This window comes from Corvus kubaryi, unplaced genomic scaffold (genome assembly GCF_017639235.1).
Source record: "Corvus kubaryi isolate FWS band 111438036 unplaced genomic scaffold, C.kubaryi_AGA036_p1.0 37361, whole genome shotgun sequence".
Taxonomy (NCBI): Eukaryota; Metazoa; Chordata; class Aves; order Passeriformes; family Corvidae; genus Corvus; species Corvus kubaryi.
In genome coordinates, this window is record NW_024581118.1 from 4,056,804 (window position 1) to 4,077,011 (window position 20,208).

The following is a 20,208-nucleotide window of genomic DNA, read 5'->3' on the forward strand; positions in this document are numbered from 1 at the left end:
CCTCCTGGAGGGATGTTGCTGCTCATCTCTTACAATAAATCCCCAGGTAGATTAGTACCCTCTCACCCAGTGGGAGAGAGCATCAAAATCCTTGCAGAGACCGTGGCAGGAAAAGCAAAGGCCTGAGGAGTGAGACCTGAGGCTCACGTGGTAACCAAGGGAGCCCAGACCGTCTCCTCAGGAGAGAACACTGCTCAGGAACACAAAGCTACATCGCTGCTCTGACTGTGGCTGTTGTCATGTGCTGAAATCCTTGTGTTCAGTGGAGGTGTGGCTGCTCAGGTGCTTCTTCTCAAGTGCCCAAGATGTTTCTGTGATTTCCAACCTGCCTCTGTACCACTGTCCTGAATCTCCTCCTCGCAATCCTACATCTTGATTGCACTCTTGGGGCTGAAGGGCTGCTCTGACAAGCACCACACAGCCATTTTCCACCCTTCCTGCTCTGAGATTCTGTTTTCTTTCGTACAGCCCAGTTTTGGGATTCCTACATCTTATTTGAAACGCAGCCTGAACAACTACCAGCACTGGCAGGAAGCTTTAGTCATCTCTGTGTTTTTCACAGGGACTGAGTATCTCATCCATGTCACCGTGATGCCTGCTCCTGGACCAGGGCCCACCACGGCCATCAACCCTGTGGGATTGGCTCTGCTCCCAGGAGGTTCACAGGTGAGTCTCAGGGATGCATCTCCAACCCAGCATCTTTGCAGGTACTCTCCTGGTGGGAGGCAGGGCTGGACTTGGCTTTGACAGCTGGCAGCTCCGGTCAACTACTTTTGTGTGGTCCAGGAGGAAATTCCCTAAGCTGGCAGGAGCAGCTCCTGTTTGTGGTGCAAGGGAATGTGTATCAACTGTCAGGGTCTGCTCACAGGACAGGGGAGAAGGCTGGATGCTGCATTTGTGTGCGTGTGAGCTGTCACAAGCTCCAGAGCAGTGTTTTCCTTCATTTATTCAAACATCTCAAGGAACAATAGGTTGCTGGACTGGGAGGGGAGAGGAGGAGTTCGCTCCTCCGTTCTTCTGAAGTGTCAGCATCTCACAGCGCTCTTGCTCACTCCTGATTGATGAAAGATCCCGTGGTAAACATGGAAGTGCAGCGTGGAGAACCCCACGGCTGTAGTTGGAGCGAAGAGCCATCTCCAGGCTACACCAAACGAGATTATTTGTGTCCTGGTACAACCTTTGGTCGCAAACAACAGCCTCCCTGGGTAACCACACAACAGAGCACAAGTGCCTGTTTATTTGCCTCTGCTCACAATAGTGAGGGAAGGGAACCCATCTGTTTGGGCAAGGGAGAACAAAAACACAGAGGAGGGAAGTTGGTAACATCTGTAATATAGGCAGCCCAGAGAAAGAACCCTGTGATTCTAGAGATGTGAATAAATCTAGTGATTGCTCTTTGCTCAAAGTTCAAGCCAAGTCACCTAACCGGTAGCCTGGCAAGGAAAATAAGGACAAATAAATCATTCCTTCCTTATTGGCCTCATTTCTTGCTCAAAGACAAAACCCAAACCTCTCTGGCTGAGTTACAGTCCAGTAAGTGCATCCTTTCACTGACCCTATGTCCATCCCACGACCTTTTCTGCACTGACTCATCACAGCATCTGTTGTTGTCACCTCCCCAGTGTCCTGGGGACTGGCTTTATCACAAAAAAAGGACCTGTTCAAAGGCTACATTTTTAAGTGCCAGTCCTGGGCTCCCTGAAGATGATCCAGCCCATGAAGAGAAAGCTGGCAGGTTTGTCACAATCTCGCCTTTGCTTGTTAGAGTCAGTTGGAGAGTTTTACAGATCTGTTCTGAAGGTTGCTGGAGGCTGGTTTTTTTGTTTTAAAGTCGAGGCTGCAGCAGACAGGCAGCCACTACTAAAAGGAGAAATTAAAAAAAAAAAAAGTAATTTGGGCTTTAAAGCCAGCTGACTGCTTTTCACAGGCTGAAGGATTTTTTATGTCTGGATGTTCCTGACCTGTAAGGTGAGGGGACGTGTTGTCATGGAAGAGGATTTGAGCAGCTCCACCTTCTTTAACAAGGGTCCTGTGCTGACTTGTGAGAGCCTTTGATCGGACTTCAGGTACCCTGGCATGGCCACATCCAGCCATTCCTCGAGCTTTGTTTCCAGAGAAAAGATCCAAAATCAGACCTTTCTATTCCAGCACCAGCCTTTCTTCATTTCCCTCCTCCCTAGATCCCATGAGCACGGAAAAAAAATTTAAACTTAGTGCTGCATATACTTTCACATTTGCTTTTTATAAAGAGGTTGGGATTAAGGCACATTTCACCCTAAGAACACCCTATTGGAAGGATAAGGTGCTGTTATCTCAGGCTGCTCCCTTAGTCTCCTCTGAATAGTTTTGCCTAGGTTGAGAGAACGTTTCTCAGCAATTACACAGAAATTGGCCGGTTTGGTGCACTTCTGACACATTCTGCCACAAAAGGACTGACTCAATGAGGGGAAAAAAATGTTTCTCATCCAGAAAAGTCATGGAAGTGAAGAGCTCACAAGGCTTCAGCCAGTCACCCCTCACCCCAAACAGTCCACAGCATCACCAGGGTTTATATTTGGATGATGTTCTCCCAAGACTGAGTCATATTTCCTGCCTCGAGTTGCTCTGAAAGGCTGGTGTTTCAGGCAGGGTCCACATTTCTGTCTGATTCATGCAACAGGCCCTATCTGTTGTTTTCGGGCGGGCTTGGATTACCCAGCGCATATGAAAATTAGACCCAAGCTGAGTCAACAAATATTGATCTACTCAACCTCAGGTCACAGCTGAGAACAGTGTTCCGAAGGAGTACTTCGGAGGGGCAGGATCACATCAGAGGGTGAAATTCAACCCTGCTCCAGGGAGTTTGCAACCTTAGTACAATCAATAGGAGCATCTGAAAACGCTGGTCTCATTCGGGTTACACAGCCCGGGGTCTCTGAGCGGTTCCTCCTCTAGCAGCTGAGTGTAAGAAAATAATCAATGAATGATTATTCATTATATACAAATAATAACATATGAGAAGAGGAGGGGGAGTGATGCTGAAATAGCTGCATGTCGGGGGCATGTGGGGCTCTGAGCAGATCAGGATGGGAGCAGAGGGAAAAGCAGGGCAGTGGGACAGACTTGCTTGAGATGATTAATGCCCACCCACGCCCCATCATCATTCACGGTGTGAGCGTTCCTCTCAGACGGTGACTTGCGCTGCTGAACGTGCGATGTGCTGATTTTCCAGGTACTTGGCCATTTGACTTGAGGGTTTTTCTGAACGCGCCGGATGAGATGCGATGTCTTGCGAGCACTGGAGTGGAGGCAGCAGAGCGGATTTTCCCCACTGCGGTGAATTAAGTAGGACGTGCTGCCTTCCCGAGCAGAGTCCCCGAGCCTCCCGTGTCTCGGCAGGGTCACAGTTTATTTGCTAACACCTCAGAGAAAAGCCAGTTTGTGTATTCAGACCAATGAGGCTGACTCATGGCAGGCCGGATCCCTGACCAGCAAAGTCTCTGGGATTACCGAGAAAATTATTTTCCCAGTCATAGGATGGTTTGGGTTGGAAGGGACCTTAAACATCATCCAGTTCCAACAAACTCTCTAGTCAGACAGGTTTTCCCTGTTTTCTCTCCAGCAGGATAGAAGGACAGGAGCAACCATCCATCAAGGCACATTGTCACCAGCCCAGCAGACAGCAAGCCCCAAGTGTGGAGAGGACAAGCTCTCACAAGCCCACATTTTTGGGCCTGGTTCCTGTTTCACGTGGCAGCAGGCTGGCCCCGACCTGATGCCTGCCCCAACGGAGCAGGACACGGCAGCTTGAAAGGGGCTGTCGGGAGAAGAACAGCTGAGAGCCACAACGATCCCAGCGCGTGTATAAATAGAGACGGAGCTGTTATCCTGATGAAATGAGACCAGATGTTTCTCCCAAATCCCTCCTCTCTGCTAGGGAAAATTATAGTTTAGTTACAGCAGGGCAAAGCGGGCAGCAAAATATTTTAGACCAACTAATGTTGGGAAGTCAAAGGGCAAAATGCCTCACTGGGGCAGGGGTAGCATGGCCTGTGATGCTCCAGAGATGGATCGGGCATGGTCAGAGTGGGAACTGGAGGAGTCTCTCGCTGCTTTTGTTCTATTTTTCTGCTTCCTATCCCAGTATTAATGGGCTGAGTTTTAAAGTCCATGCTGCGGCCGCTTTTGTGAGGTAGAAATTCAGTGTCAGCACATGTATCCTGGAGGCAGTTGGCACGAGATGAAGGAGGGATGGCAGCAGCAGTTAAAACTGGGCCTTGGCTCTTTAATATTTAACTTTCCCCAGTGCTGGGGGTTTTTTTAAATCAGTTTGCGCATTATCTGCCATCCCCGTTCAAAGAGGGTTTTAGCACAGAGATTTCAGTGCTGAATCCCATGGGCAGGGAAAGCGGAAGAGTCTCTGTGAAGGTTCCAGGGCTCAATCTGGCCTCAATTACACCAGCCTAAATCAGCAAAGAGTGGCCACGACAGACTTTGCCATGACCGCATCGGGCTGGAGGTAACAAAGTTAGGGGTCAGTCCTCTATCTCTCCCAGAGATGCCTCTGATCCCTAAGGCTCCATCCATAAGGGAGTTCCCGGGAGGATACAAACACTGTCAGACTGGCTCAGAATAAACATCCACCTTGGGCAACAACTAGGGCCTGGCCGTGGCCAGCTGCAGATGCTTAGGAAGGGATATCGGAAGAGGGAGAGTATAAAGTGATCCTTCCTCTGGCATATCCTCCCAGCTCCTGGTAATCAGCAGTTGAGGGACTTCCTAAGCCGGAGGTTGCATGAATTTGTGTAATCCCTTTTGTTTTTTTCCTCATTCGTTTATACTTTTGGCCTCCGTGACATCCTGCGGCAATAAGTTCCACAATGTAATTATGTGTTGTGTGAAAAAGTACTTCCTTTTGTCTGCTTCAGTCTCGGCTCCTGAACATTTCTCTTCATGCTCTTGTGTTGTGAAGAAAAGGGAAAAGGAATTCCAGGCCCATAGCAGACCTCTCTTGACCTCTTCAGACTTTTCTGTCTTTATTTGCCCCAAGGTTTTGCTCTTCCAAACTGGAGTCTCCCTGTTTTTCTAGTCTTTCCTCCTCATATGGTATCTATCCCATCACCTCCACTGTCCTTACCGCCCTCCTCCACGTCTCTTCTCATTTTATTATTGCCTTTTTCTTTTTGAGATAAGATCACTGAAGTGAGACTTGCTCACTCCTGAAGACATGAATTCATTCTCCTGGAAGAAGGTCAGCTCAAAAGCTTTCTTTCCTCAAGCCACACTGGTGTAGTTTGATTTCTTCTACAACACATACAGTCTTGGGCTTAATGAAAATACACATGCAGCTCTCTTCAAATGCCTGGCTTTTACCTATTCTGAGCAAACCCCCAGCCCTAATTTAACTAGAGCCTGTGGGTTAAAATGACATCCCCAAGCAGATCAACTAATGGGGCTGGTTTACATGAAGGGAATTTCATGCATGTGCTTATATTACTGCTCATTTATGCCTTCACAAATCCCCTGAGCACTACTGGTGGAGAAGACCCCCAGCCAGAACAGCTGAACTGGTGAGCATGAAACTTGGGAGTCTCTGATTTCCAGCACATCTTTATTTATAAAATATGTCTATTTTTGCTCCTGTCATGCCCGCAAAACCAGCCTTCCTATTTTAGTCATCCCTGCTCTTTATTATTGTTTACGTTGCCCTGAACTCCACGAATAAAGGCTGGAGAATGGGTTTTGTCTTCTGCTGCCATGTGAATTTCAGAAACCACACTAGCCAGTCCTTCCAGACCTTGCTGTTAGGATGGCTTCATCACACTTGCAGATACAACCAGTCCTCACTTGATGGGAACCAGTTGCTGGTGTCTTGTGCTGCTCCTGCGTCAGTGTCATCCTAGCTTTTTAAAACTCTGCTTTTGGCAGAAGCTTATCAGCCACATCCTTCCCTCACAACACGCCAGCTCCTCTCCTGCTTCCCAAAGAGGCTTCCTCCCCCTTTCCCCCCGTGTCCACTTGTGTGAGTTTCCTGCAGCAGGGAAAGAGCCTGGGCTCATGTGAGGGATGGGGATGTCTCTGGGAGGCTGGCAGCACAAAGGGGACTGTGGGGAGAACAGGAGGGAAAAACCTCGAGGAGTTTATTGGATCGTGGCCACTAAAGCATAAGCTGGGAGAATATGTACATTTTATATTACGAGGAGCAGTGGGAATGAGCAGGGGTAGAGAGCATGTAGGAGGGGAAAACTGCTTTTCCTCCTGCTTTACGGCATTATTATGGCAATTTATGCAGATGTCTGCTCTGGAAGGAGTATCCTGCACACCCTCAACTCCCAGAACTTTGGAAACCACGCTGCAGAACATGTTTTAGGGTGGGAAGGAGCAAGGAAATATTACTGGGTGTCCCAGCTGTGCTGCTTCTGTGCAGAAACACCCCTGTCACAGTGGTGGAGGGTCAAATCCTCACCAGATTTCATCCTGGTTTAACTCTTCCTGATTATAGGGGTAGTTTTAAAATCCCTTTTGTCCAAAGAATTAAGGCTGACACCATTAAACTCACTGGATCTTTCTTCCCCCCTGATCCTGTCTCTTACCTTCTACAACCTCAGGAAGTGCCAAACTCACTGGTCTGTTTTAAACAAAACAAACAGAGGGATACAGGTCCAAGAGCTAATCCTGGGGAACCCCTGCAGGAATAATGAAAAATGGCAGCAAGGTAAGGCAGCGAGATCCTACAAGCCTCTTCACTGAGGGTGTCCCCCCTCTGCCAGATATCAGGTATGAATCTATAGGAAACCAGACCACACCAGTTCTGCCAATCACGAAACCACCTAACATTTGGAAGAAGGAGGTTTCTTCGTTTTCCAGCTCAGCTTGGAAATCACAGCAGGGTGCATGTGCCCACCATGGAAGAACTCATCCTGTTCTCTCCCAACCAGGTAGAGAATGACCCAGTTGTAGGGCAGGATTCAGGTCAAGCTCTCAGTCAAGCATGAGACAGAAGCTCACAGAAATGAGGTTTCATCAATTAATCATGGGGCTGGCAGGACTTCTTTCTTCCTTTGAAATAGTTAATGCAGCTTCCATCGCAGACAACTATATGGTGTGAGGGTACTCCAACTCACTTGGATCAGAAGGGCACTGTTCACTGCCACTTTGCAAGTCCTCAGCTCCCAAGAGGAGCTTTCGGGAACTCCTAAGACAAACCTTCAGGTTCAGGCAATGGATGGGGAACTGCCCAGCTGCAGAGCTCAGAGAGTTACAGTGCTTCCTTTCTAAGTGAAGTTGCTGTTCTTCAGCCACAACTTGCAGTGTGAACCCTCTTATTCTGCTCTGCTGCAAAGCAAAACAAGATGACATGAGTGTGGTTGGAAGGTGTGGGAGCTGTATCTACTTTGAAGCAGCTTTATGGCTGCACAACTGCTACAGGTCCACACTAAATCAACTGCTCTTTCAATGAAGAAAAAATTGTCAGTGCCTTTATACTAATGGAGAAATTGTGTGCAGAGGCGAGGCCTTGGACACTGCCTGGGTTAATGGAGATAATCACTGGATCTGAGCGCTTGGGTGAACCCACCCAGGTCTTATTGATCATGGGCAGGCACAGACTCAGACCAAGAGGTTACAGGGACGGAACCCAGCGTAAGCTGAACCCCTTTGCCCACCTTCCCTTTTGAAAATTCGAGTCACAGTGCCATGATTTAAAAGACACTGCAGGATGCATGCTTTATTCACAGCTATTCTATTCCACACTTTTAAAGAACACGTACCTTAAGCACTGGGAAAATCACGAGAATACAAGAGGGAAATAGAAAATTAAAACATGGTGTACTCAGGGAGGTCAGTAAATAGGCATTCAGGACAAACCAGCCCGCAAATCCCCTAAATGAAATGCATTTAATCAAGCCAGTTGTCCTCCTTTCCCTGCAGCACATCTCTTCATGTACCTGCGATAAACAGCCTGTGTGAGTGCATGAAAGATTTATCAGTCTCGGTCAGGCGTGCGAGCGCAGGTCTGAGCCTGGGCAACCCCACGGCAACCGCTGTTTGAGCCTCAACCCATCACCCTGGCGTTCCTGCGGCCTTACTGGGAGAAAGGGCCGCTGTGAGCGGCGTGCGGCTGCGGCCCCAGCGGGATTATCCCCTGATTTGTATTCCTCTGGAATGCCTCTCCCGAGCCGCGACTCCCCTTCCCGCCGCTCTCCCGGCGGGGCTGAGGGGAGGAACCATCTCGAAGCCCCTCCGGGGCCGCCTCACGAAGCCCCGCGCAGCGAGGCGGTGCCGGGGCAGCCGGGGGCCGGGGAAAGGGCCGCCGGCGGCTCTGAGGGCAGCGGGGGCACAGCCTCCCGCCATCGCCCGCCTCCCCCTCAGGCCAGGGGCGGGCAGGGGCGGGGCGCTGGGGCCCCTCCCGCGCTGACGCGGAGGGCGGGGAGGAGGCGGGCCGGGGGAGGGAGGATGGAGCCGCACTGAGGCGAAGCGGGGCTGGGGCGCAGCGCGGGCGGCGGCGCCTCCTCCTCGTCCCCACGGCAGCATGGAGGCGGCCGCGGGAGCGGCGGCAGAGCCGGCGGCATGGGCGGCAGAGCCCTTCGCGGAGCCGGAGCCGGAGGCGGGCTCGGAGGAGCTGGAGACGGGCGGCGCGCTGGACCGCGTCCTGAGGGAGTCGGTCTGCCAGCAGCAGGGCTGGGTCCGCGTCTACGGTGAGGGGCGCCGGGGCGGGGAGCGGCGGAAAACTTCCCGGCCCCAACTTCTTTCTCCCTTTCTTTTTCTCCCTGCGGCCGAAGCTCCCAATTCCCCGCGGCTCCTTGCCTCCCCCCTCCCCGCCCCGTTCCCGGAGCCCCGGGCTCACCCCGCGCCACGCCTTCCCTCTCCCGAGGTGCAGGATGCTCCGGTGTTGGGATCCGCGTCCGAAGCTTTTGTGTGCCCGCAGTCCCAGGATGTGCGCCCGGGATGCGGGTGCCGGCAGGGCTGAGCGCTCGCGGATCTAATTAGTATTAATGAGCTACTGAAGGCCTGGGAGGTGCTGATACGGTGGGTCCCTGGCCCCAGACTTACTGGTCTGTGTTAGATTGGCACCTTTATAATTTATGAAAAGGATGTTAAAATCTACAGGACGCGGGGTTGTTTCCCCTTCTTTGTCAAACTCTCCCTGGTATGTAACCTTTTAAAATTAGCTTGATTTATGTGGCCGGGGCTCTGGTTTGTTTAGGCTCCCAGCTGAAGTGCAGTCGGATTTAATCTCTCGATCAGCACCTAAATAGTGGAAATTCTGTTTTATCTTTTCCTTGTCTCTGCCTCTTGTTTGTCTTGGTAATCTGATGATAATTACTCCCACGTTTCAGAGTGAAGAGCGCTGCAGGCATTATTTTGTTTTCCCTCCTGTAACAAATTTGATGGTCCAGCCTTGAAAAGGCACCAGTTGTGGTGTGTGCACATGTTACCTTTGTCTGATATTGTTATTGTTGCCCCGTCCCTGGAAGTGTCCAAGGCCAGGTTGGACAGGGCTTGGAGCAACCTGGGCTAGTGGAAGGCCTCCCTGCCCATGGCAGAGAGGTTGGAACAAAACTGTCTTAAGGTCCCTTCCAACCCAAACCATTCCATGTTTCTATGGCTATGCAAACCCTTTAAAAACACTTTTTTTATCGGTACGTTTTAACATCTCTTACACTGGTGATTGTCCCTTCTGTCTTCCTCCCCGGTCCTGAATCCCAAGGAGATTCTCCAGGTTCTTCCTGAGCTGTAAAACTAGAAGCAAATGCTCTCTGTTACTGGTGTCATTGATCTGTTACTTGGTTGTGTTATTCCTGAAACACAGCGATGACATGAGTAAGTTATCTGCAAGAGCTCTGCTGCATTTCTTGGCTGATGGCAGGTAATTATTGTGAGTGCCACCAGCCTGAGCCTCCACACATATCAAATGAGGAAGATCAGGCTGCAGGTTTTCTGGAGAGCATGGTCTGTTCAAAGACCTTTGTGTTTATTTTGGAAGCTTGAAAAGCTGGTGCAGTGGGATGAGGTTGTCTGTCTGCTTTCTGTCTGGTGCATCAATGAGCAAAGTTATACTTAGCACAATTAATTGTAATAGAAGTTTGGGATTTTTAGTAGTTTCCACTGTGTTTAGCTTGCTGCTTCTTGCCTAGCTTCCTTTTGTTAATCCCAGCCTAAAGCTGAGACTATAAATGCAGCCTTATGCAAAAACATCTCTCTGCTGTTGTCAAGAAGAGCTCCTTCAGATTGTTTGTTGAGAATACTTTCTAAAGGTAAAATGAGAATGTACTTAAGAAGAGGATGTCTGGCACCAGCCTATCTGATCGTTACCCAAGGCTGTATCTCCCATGCGTGGAAGCAGGAATGTGGTTTCAAAATTAGCCACAGTGAGGAACATTGCTTGTTGATAAAGTCATATGTTGTGATGTGCTTGTAGTTTGACACTAACGTGTAGATAAATGGGAAAAAATTCCCTGTGACAGGGCCCAGCTAGCTCACAGGCTATAAAAATCAGCATACACTTCAAGCACGTAAAAATACATCTCGTAGCCCAAGGACAATAACTAATTATTACTAGTCTGTGTTTAAAAACAACTCGTTATCCCTCTCCCTCATAAAGAATCTGATGTGGTAGTGTCTTCTCTCCTTCCCTGAGAAATTGCAGTCAGATTAGCTAGTATTTGTTTGTTTCCTCCTGCTTATTAGCCTTTTTCTTTCTTGCATGAGCACATCTGGAGAAGTTTGCGGACAATGAATCAAGCTGAAACTGTGCCATGTTTGTGCACAGCTAAATATGGGTTACAAACCTCTGAGTGACAAGTGTTATTCATAGGATTAAAAGTAAAGCCTTGCACAGTTGTTTGAGGAACCACAGCAGCATAGCGAAAGAAAACAGGAGCAGAAAGCTTAGCCTTATTGTCTGTATTGTCTGATAAACAATGAGAACACTAACACTAATTATTTCACCATGAATGGCTGGGGGAGGGAAGGAATATCGAACACATGAAAAGTGGAGAAGCATTTTCTGGCATGGCAAGAAATACAGCTTTTGATGTCACTGCATTTCTTTTCCACGTGTGTCTGCGAAGGTGAACCGCTGTGTGGGGGAGTTGTTCCAGATGAAAGGTGACTGTCTGAAAAGTGCCCCTAGTAGTGGAAACATGTATTTTAAAGGAAAAGAGCTCAGCAGCCACTTAAAGACAGACAGCTGTTTATTTCTGTGCATCTCTGCTTGGTGTTGGTGTGCCATCCACTTTGTCCAAAGGGGTAATTACTGCCACGAGGGGAGCTGGTCTGGTTGCAGAGCCTGTAAAACTTCATCTGTTAGCACAGAGAAAAGAATTTAGCAGTAAAGTCCCATCCTTGCTGGTCTCTGCGGCTTGCCAGCAGTATGACAGTGATGCGAATACAGTAGGACTTTACAATGTCTGGGATGTGATTTCAGTGTGACACTGAGGTCTTGTCTGACTTCACTACGAGATCTGTAAATCACAGTCTGGCTATTTTTGCATTTCCTGCCTTAGCTGCACTAGTTCCAAGGGTGGCTGTTTCATTCTGTGTTCTGGAGGTTCAGCAGATTCTGCTGAAGGGAATTAGCCAGGACATTATCATGGAAATACAGTTTCCTCACCCAAGGACAGAGTTTGAAATAGAATTAGTTTCCTCTAACCTGATGTTTGAATAGTGGACAGGAGCAGCAGATTTGCTTGTCAGAGTGATAGGTTTAATTGCTCGTGAAACACAAATCATGTGAGTGCTGTTAGATGATGTTTCCAAGAACTGGTTTTGACACACAACTAATGTTTCTGTAAAATATGTATCGACATGTGTTCTGGGTGACGGCTTCCATTCAGACTCCTGGCATGTGTGCAAGGGATAGGAGAGGGGAGGTGTCTTGCCTGGATTAATGCTATGATTTTTTTTTTTTTTTTTTCTCTGTAAAGCTGATAACTGACTTTCGAAAGCATCCACCCATGTTTCAAGGTCTTTTTCTCTGCTCTTTGAAACAGGTTTTGTGAGGAGGAGGCAGGGCAGTAACTGAATAGACAGCATTTTCAGTGCTAACTGTGAAAACAGAGCAATTACATTGCCTGGTGTGGCTGACTGAACATCCATGGATTTTGCAGGAATGAATTCTAAAGCCAGCATCACAGCATTGGTGTTAAAGGTTGCATGTGATGGGGGCAGAATCGGTTTTTGCCTGATGTACAGTCTGTGTCTAAACAGGTTGCAAACTTCTGTGACGGGGTTGTCAGATTCATTGATAATGTGCCTGCTCTAAGCTCACTGCAAACGCTCCTGTGCTAAAATTGCAAAAGAAGAGTTGCTGAGATATGTAAAAAATAGCACAGGGAAGAGTCTGTTCTTGAATGCTCATCCTGCAAACAGACATCGTTGCTCTGGGGCCTTATCTGGACTGGGAAATGTCTTTCTCTTTTAGCAGCAGTGCTAAAAGACGATGGTAGTTGTACAAACTCGCGTGCAGATAGGATGTGGACTCTTTCATCACCTCGGCCTCTAATCCTGCGGGCTGTCTGGAGGCATTCCTCACTGCTGCAATGACCCTGCTCGCCCCCCTTTCTCCTGGCAGAAGGAGAAGGCTCTTCAAGCACAGGCTAGAAGGGCTTCGTGCCTTTCCATGGATATCGATCTGCAGACAGAGCTGCACTGGCTCCGACTCCAGAAAAAGCCCTAGACCCTGTGCAAACAGACAGAAACATCTCTTGGCTGCCTCAAACCTGAGTTCCAGGCTTTGAAGTATTGGCCTTCAGAAAATACCAGGCTCGAGCTCAGGACTGAAGCCACGGTAATGTACGTAATGTCACGCAGAGATTAAAAAATAGCTGTGGCTTGGGCACTGAGCAGAAGCATCTCCTAATCATGTGAAATTCAGTTCAAAAGCCCCATTTCTGAGAGTTATCCATCCCAGCAGTTCATTATCTGCCTTGCTCAACTCTTTTGTATCAATGATCTCAACTCTGTTCTGAGGGATTTCTGGTTCTTTACAGCCTGCCTCGCTATGACTTTGCAAGTAGCTTTATATCTACCTTTTCTTTTTATATTCTTGTTTTATTCCACTGTTTGCAGTCATAGCTGAAAATGCAAAGATTATCCATTTCCAAACCATCTTGCTCTGGATGAGTACCAACAGGCTTTGGGAACGAGCAGCATCTTGCTGTCAGCAGATCCTTTCCTTCCAGCCCTGCTTGTGCTGCTGGCCGGCTTTTTCCAAGCTGTGCACGCCGGGATGGGGACTGTGAGCCGCGACCCTCCCTGCCCAGGGTCCCGCCTGCCCCCCGGCCTCCACCCGAGCCCGAGGAGGTCCCACCAGGTGGCGGCATCTTCATTGCAGTGCTGCAGGACCTGCCGAGGATGCCCGAAACACGCGGGGGGATCCCGTCCTCTCCGCTCCCAAGCCTTACCGCTCATCTCCACCAGCTCGCTTACAAAGTACTCCGGAGGCCGTCTGACAAGGGGGAGGTGGGAGCGGTGTCGTTAACGTAAAAACCAAAAAAAGCCTCGCAGCCAGGCAGTCTGATAGGTGAGGTGGCTGTTACCGAGGGTCTTCTCCTCCTCGAGACGCGTGCAGATAGCTGGGCTGGGGGTTGTGTACTGCTGCCTTTCTGAGTGTGTATGGAGCTGCAGTTCCGTGCAGGAGAGCATTTGCTCTGAGAAAAGACTTAGTGGGAGATAAGGGGAAGGTGTGGCTGAGACCCTTGGAAAGCTGAAAGGCAGCTGGAGAGCTGCACGGTGCCTTGTGCAGCCAGTCTTGTGTTGGAAAGGAGGGAAGGTCAGTGTTCACGAGCGTTTCTGCCCCTTCTGATCAAGAGGTTTATTTTTAACTTGCCCAGAAAGCTGGTGCAAAAGCAGGCTTGGAAGATAAACCTTGTTGGGCCGGGAAATGTCATTTCCTGAGTATTTGGACAATGCCTGTTGTGGTGATATTTGACCTTATTGTAGCCTTCAGGTACGGAATGAGGGACAGACATTGAATACCGTTTGTTAGTTTTGTTGAGCTGATAAGTAACAATGGTTTTTAGTTGGAGCTCCATTGAAAAAGGCAGAGTTTAATCAAAACCAAGGTTTTAAGTGACTGCATTTGCTAGAGATGAAAAACAGTCGAGTGTGCTGTGGGCAGAGATGCTGCTTTCCCGTGTCAGCCAGCAGCAGGGAATATCAAAAGATGAGTGAAAGTGCTCTTAACAGGTGATCTGCTCATGCCTGCTCTATGACAGCTCCTCCAGTAGCCCCTTTTCGGCTCCGGAGAATTCTTCCAAGCCTGCAGGGGGTGAATTACGGATCCTCTGTGCTCATTTTCCTGTGCATTGGCAGAGGTGACTTGGAGTGGAGCTGAGGGCTGGGCACAGCCTGTTTTCTCCTTGGTTGCTTTACTCCAAAATCTTACTGCAGAATCAGCCCTTTGACATTAAAACTGTTTGCCTTTCCTCTTTTTAAAGAACATTGATAGGAATTTATGCATAAATGAAGGTTTAATTTTTTTTTTTTTAGGAGTTTTTAGCTGGACTCCTTCAGCTGGCTGTGTTGTTGCAAATGTTGCCTAGGTTACTAATTTATTAAGTCACTTAAATATTTGGAGGCATCAACAATACTAGAGTATGCAGGGGAAAATGAGGATTACATTATTTTGAAACACTGGTTTCCTGACTCCTGTATTTCAGTCACACAATTTATCTCTGGCTGAACATTTTCATGTGGTGCTGTTTCCTATTTTTAAACAATAGGGGAAAAAAAAGGGAAGATAAGAAGAGCATAACTGTGCCCTGTTGACTTATTATGAGATCACGGATTCCTTTTAACTGATATTTATAGATTTTTATAAAAAATAGCTCAGACTTCAGTGTTTTCTGACATATATGCCTCTTTAGCCTCAGGGTCAGAAGTTAAGCTGTCATCTGAATTCTTTCGAAATCCTCTCTGAAGACACATAGTAATCTTGGAAATACAAATTGTATCTGCAAGGAAAGTAACCAAGTGAAAAGAAATATTGCTGCATTTTGGTTTGTAAAATTCTCACAAAGCCCTTTGTGTGTTTTGACACCATCGTATCTCAGAAAGCCTTTATAAAAGTGATCAGGAGGCAACAGCATTTGTTAATTCTCTTTAATAGGGTTTCAAAAGGTCACAAAACTGTAGAAAGGCTCTTCTCCAAAAGTCGGGATTATTTTTAATTGTAAAGCAAATTGGAGCAGTGCAAGTAATGAGCTCTTGGAGGTGGAGGGGTCTTTGCACTTAAGTAAATGTAAAACCGAGTCCTAGATTTAGATCCTTTATTATCTAAAGGGATTTTTTTTTTTTTTTTTTCCGACTGGGAATACCCCATTAGAAATTAGCTCTTACACTGCAAGCACTGGCAGGCACTTAGTTAAACACATTAATTCTGCAAACTGTGGGAAAAGGACACCCATTTCAGCAGATGTGCGATGCGCCTGGTGTAGATTTGCATAAGAATGCATATGCTTCTCTGTGAGTTTCTGGCTTGATTAAAACTTGCCGGCACCTTTTCTCTTCCTCTAGCGCTGTGTCTGCATTCTTGGATATTAATGGTTTAATTGAAAATACCCCGTTTTGTTCTGTCTTAAGCTAATTCGTTGTATTTACACAGTACTGCGCTGTAGATGCGCTTGGTGCCGTATAGACAGAGGCTGCTTTGCTTGTCTTTTGGAATTTGTAGCCAGGATCAGAGAATAAAGGATACAGCAAACATGAAAAATGGCAAATGTGTTTGAAAGTGGATGGAGGATTACACGGTGGAGTATCAGGAGCTGGGAGGGGATTGTGTGCATTCAGTCCTGGCTTCCAAGGAGGTGCGGGAATGGAAATCGGTACTGTGGTGAGAAGAAGAGAAGTGTTGAGGAATCTGTGACTAAAAATGATCTCAGACTTAATCCCTCCCAGTGTTAGGCTTTCACAGTAACAGTCCAAGAGATGCAGCAGAACCTCTTCACCTCGGTCCTGTTCTCAATCTGGATGGCACGGAAATTCCTGCAGGTAGACCGTAAATACGGTAGCGTTCAGTCAGAAAACTTTCTTAACTCTGCTGGCAGGGAATTGAAGCAGGGTACTGGGAGGCAGGACATGGAAAAAGAGGAGGATTACTTGGATTTTGACGTGAAATTTCCAACAAGGAGACAAAACTTTCCAGGAATAAGCATTTTGTGTCCATTGTATCCGTGTGTAACAAATACTGGATGCCCACTACCACCTTCTAGGGCTGCAGAAGGAGCTGTTTTGTGACAGGACTGTTTTTAGGGCCTTCTTGGCATGAAGGAGTCAAAGACAATTTAGTGATATTCCAGACAAGGCTTAATGCTCAAGGAATGCAGGTCTGGAGCCGTGCTGCCCCGGGTCTCCTGCTGGCAATGGCTTTGTGGAAGCCTGGTAGCCAGCAGAGCGCTTTGGGGTTGGCCAGCACCTGAGGGAGCATCATATCTTGCCAGCTGAGTTAGCACTGCCTGCATGTAGTCCCTCTAGCTTTGTCCTTTCATCAGCTGCAAGGTGTTCTGTGCTGTGGGAGTGAGAAGGAAAGGGAGGAAACGCTCTTAAAGCAGCGGCGTCTGTGGGACAGGTACCAGATGGCAGTGGGCCAAACTGCACCACCAGCAGCTTCCTGCTCTCCTGAGAGAGCACTGGTGTTCCCCAGCTCTGGAATAGCAGTCTTTAGGGCTAGGCTGAGTAGCTTGGAAAGCCTGGAAATCTATGACACATTGGCTTTTTGGGAGATCCCTCACGGAAGAACTTGAAGTTACGGCATGGAATATAACAACATAACTACACTTCTCTTCTTGGGATACACACCATCCTTTGCCAGGAAGGGCTTTGAGGAAATGCAGGTGGGTTTGGCACTTCTGGGGGGATTTCTACTCCATGTTTGATACTTGCATGACAGAGTTAAAGGCCTGCTTGCTTTCTTCAGGATCTCATTACTTGAGTCAGTGGATTGGCTTGAGATAAGTGGAGGTAATTCACACCCTCATTTAGCTGACTCTTTAGTGCACTGATACTGGCCTCAACAAGATAGGGGACAGATGCTGCACTACTCAGCACAGTGTGTGCTGTGAGGGTTCCAGGAAAATCTGTGCAAACCAGCAGTGGCTGGGAGGGCTGAATGCAGTCCTTGAATCTCACTTAGAAATTAAATGATCGCTTTGCTTCAGTTTTCTGTTCCATTTTGTCCTGACAAATGGTGACTGCTTTATTAACAATTCCATCAGGGTTAAAGGAGGAAGGATCAGTTTCACTTACTTGCACCATTCATTGCCTTGCTGTGTGAGTGCATCCAAGGCATTAACGGTTTTATTTGAGAGGGCTGCTCTGAGCTGAGAAGGTGAGGAAATGAGGCACAAATAGGTCAGATAACTTGTTCAAGGACATACAAGAAACTTGGCAACAGAAGCCAGATCTCCTGAGACGCCTACAGTGCTTTGCTTGCATGCCTTGGGTTGCACTGCTTTGTGTTTGGGGTGCCTCTAAGCCTGCTGTTTTACTTGGATGCTATGTAACTATTAATAATCTTCTCAAATACCCTATTAGCTGTCAGATCTGTAGGTCAGCAGGGCAAGATGCTCTCAGAGCGGGGGGACTTTTATTCAGGTGATGACATCTGCTTTCTCCTTCTATTCCTTCTTTTTTTTTTTTTTTTTTTTTAACTCCCCAAAAAGCCAAAGGTAAAGTTTTGTTGACCTTCAAGATGGAATAAACTCGTCTCGTTACAGTGATAGCAGGCTGGACCACTGGTATGAAGATGTTTGGATAGCCAGCTTAGCTCATTAGCTTTTCTTCATTTTTGAGCAGGGCTGGGTGGTGCCTAAATCATTAATTTTGGGTAGGTAACTCTTCACTGCTGACTGGGGGAGGAAAATAGAGCACAGATCAAAACTGGAAAACCAAAGAACAGTGATTAAACTGCTTGGAGCTCCAACATCCTTCCCGTGGCGTATGAGACCCGGTGCCAGCGTGTAACACAACTTTGGCTGGCTTTGCCGATGCTTGACTGATCCCTCGTGGTTTTCCATGCTAGCTAGGGATTTTATCTTAGGAGTACAGTGCACTGCAGGCAAGAAGAGGAGACAAAAAGCTTCCTGAAAAGATGCTTTTTTACATTATGAGGTTATACCTCAGGCTGCACAGACAAGCTGCTGCCTTCCCTGCGTTTCCTACTTGCTTAAATATACTGGAACACGTACATCATGCACCCAAAGCACAATGTGCTCACACTTGCTAGGAAATCATTAGACTTCCTCATCAAATAATACTGAGTATTTCCTATTTTGAGGTATGCTTCTGTAATTATTTTCCATCTTTTTTTTTTGTTCAGGATGGTGGGTAGTTGATAGGTATCCTGGGAAGTAAGAAGTCAGGAAAGAAACCAACACCCTTCTAAACCCGGCTTGAGAAGATTTATCTTCTAAATGGCATTGGCTTATGGGGTCCCTTTCTCTCTTGCTCTCTGGCAGCACTTGCTGAGGATGTCAGTGAGGTGTGGGGTGACTGATTACCCTGTTGAATGGATTTCATGGGGTCCTTCCTTAACTCCTTCCATTAGCTAAGGCCTTGCTCACTAAAGTTTTCAAATAGCCTCAACTCCCTAGAGATAATGAGTTTTATATCCCATATAGTGAAGTAGCAGAAAAAGTTTTATGGTCTTGCCATAAATATTTATGTCAGTTTTCTTTCACATACCCTTGGCAGGCGACTCCTCTGCTTAAAGAAGCTCCTGTAGTTGTTCATGTCAAATTCTGTAAGTACTGTCAGAGCAGTGTGAACCGAGGCCATTTCTAACTCAACTCTCCTCATTTTGATTCCAGTGGTTGCTAATTTCTTAATTTATAGCCATTAAATCATTATAACCATTAAATCAAATTAGGAAGAAAGCCTCTTTTATTTTGTTGTCAGCCTAGACAAGCTTTACAGACGGAAGTTAAGCATTTTCCGCTCTAATTTCTTTTTTTTTTTTTTTTTGGACTTACTATTAGGGAAGTCAGGAATGTGAAGTAAACGGCCTCTGTTTGCAGAAATGATGAATGTGTAGGATAAAAGGAGGGATGATAAGAAGGAAACAAATATTTTTTTTATTCCAGACCAGTACTGGAAATGGGGAATTTGCATGTTGTAAAAGTAAAAATATGTCTGAAACTTTGCTGGAAAAAAAATTTGAGAGGAATGCAGTAATAATTGTTAAAAACCTAAGTGGTATGAAAGGGCATTAATCTTTCCAATTCTGGAACAACTTGCTTTCTGCTATTTTATTTTGTCAGAATACGTTGCTTTTTCTGTGTTAAAAACCAGAGAAGGGTGAAAATACAAAACTGTCTGAAAATGCAGTATGGCTGTCAATGATAAATATATGTTGAACTATATGAAATATATGTTTGCTGTAAGAGCAGCGTTCACCTGAATCACCATGTCTCAAATTTTTCTGGATCCCCAGTTCATCGGGGTGTTTTGCTAATTCTCTCAAATTGTACATTTTTGGTAATTTGGGTTTAATGGCTCTCTTGGCACCTTTAACCTGCTGCTTATACATAATGGTGATACAATACTGGTCATGTGTAATTATTACATATGTGAGCCAGTAATCAACCGTGAATTATACATAAGCAACTAGAAGGAGGCTTTCTCTTTAGTCCTATATTTTGACTTACACATTTTGTTAAAAACAGAGTATAATCCCTGTCTATATGAAGAATTTGAAGTGCAGTAGCTGTTAGTATCAAGAGGCAGTGGCCCAAATCTCTTCTCAGAATGTGCTGGAAACCAGACAGCCTGGGACACAGCAAGTGCTCTGGTAGGGGTTAAGGTAGTTTCCCCTATGGGCAGGTAGGTGTTCCTATAAACAAGTGCCAAGAATTAAATCAAGCTGCTGCTTCTGTGCTGAGAAACTACTTGCTCTGATTACAGGTTATATTAGCTTTGATGTTTCACTAGTTCTGGGGAAAAAAAGGGCTGAGTGGACTGCTGGGCCCTAGTTTTCTGTGTGTTCAGGCTGCTGACCTTTTCCAGCCATCTCTGTGGGATGACCACAGGTATCTGCTGGCCAGGCCATGAGATCCCTTGGCTGACATATCCATCCCATTGTAAAACATCACCACCACATCTGTTTGCAGATCAGTCTCTACCTGGATGGCACTAAAAAAGCTTTGGGATGAATCTCAAATGAAAGCTGTGGTGACAGAGGGGTGTTGGGAGGTTGATCCCCAACAACATAAATCTTTGCTGTCAAGACTG

The 20,208-nt window shown here is 47.0% G+C and overlaps 1 protein-coding gene and 2 long non-coding RNA genes across 5 annotated transcripts in view; 2 read left to right on the forward strand and 1 right to left on the reverse strand.

Annotated features, from left to right (window-relative positions):
* Positions 1-402: 402 nt before the first annotated feature.
* Positions 403-4,906, forward strand: LOC121667375. Its single transcript, XR_006017049.1, has 2 exons — positions 403-666; positions 3,602-4,906. It is a non-coding gene; the product is annotated as an uncharacterized LOC121667375 (long non-coding RNA).
* Positions 4,907-5,576: 670 nt separating this feature from the next.
* LOC121667374 lies at positions 5,577-8,323 on the reverse strand. Its single transcript, XR_006017048.1, has 2 exons — positions 7,926-8,323; positions 5,577-7,314 (listed from the first exon to the last, which is right to left on the reverse strand). It is a non-coding gene; the product is annotated as an uncharacterized LOC121667374 (long non-coding RNA).
* A 117-nt stretch (positions 8,324-8,440) lies between these two features.
* RASAL2 (RAS protein activator like 2) overlaps positions 8,441-20,208 on the forward strand; it is a 165,133-nt gene continuing 153,365 nt past the window's right edge. For 2 of the 3 annotated variants that reach the window (XM_042033786.1, XM_042033787.1), the window contains exon 1: positions 8,442-8,675. In XM_042033786.1, coding sequence (XP_041889720.1) covers positions 8,510-8,675 — 166 coding nt within the window. In that variant the 5' untranslated portion in view covers positions 8,442-8,509. Of the gene's footprint in view, positions 8,676-20,208 lie in introns of all 3 variants that reach the window. The other variant, XM_042033785.1, reaches the window with a different exon arrangement.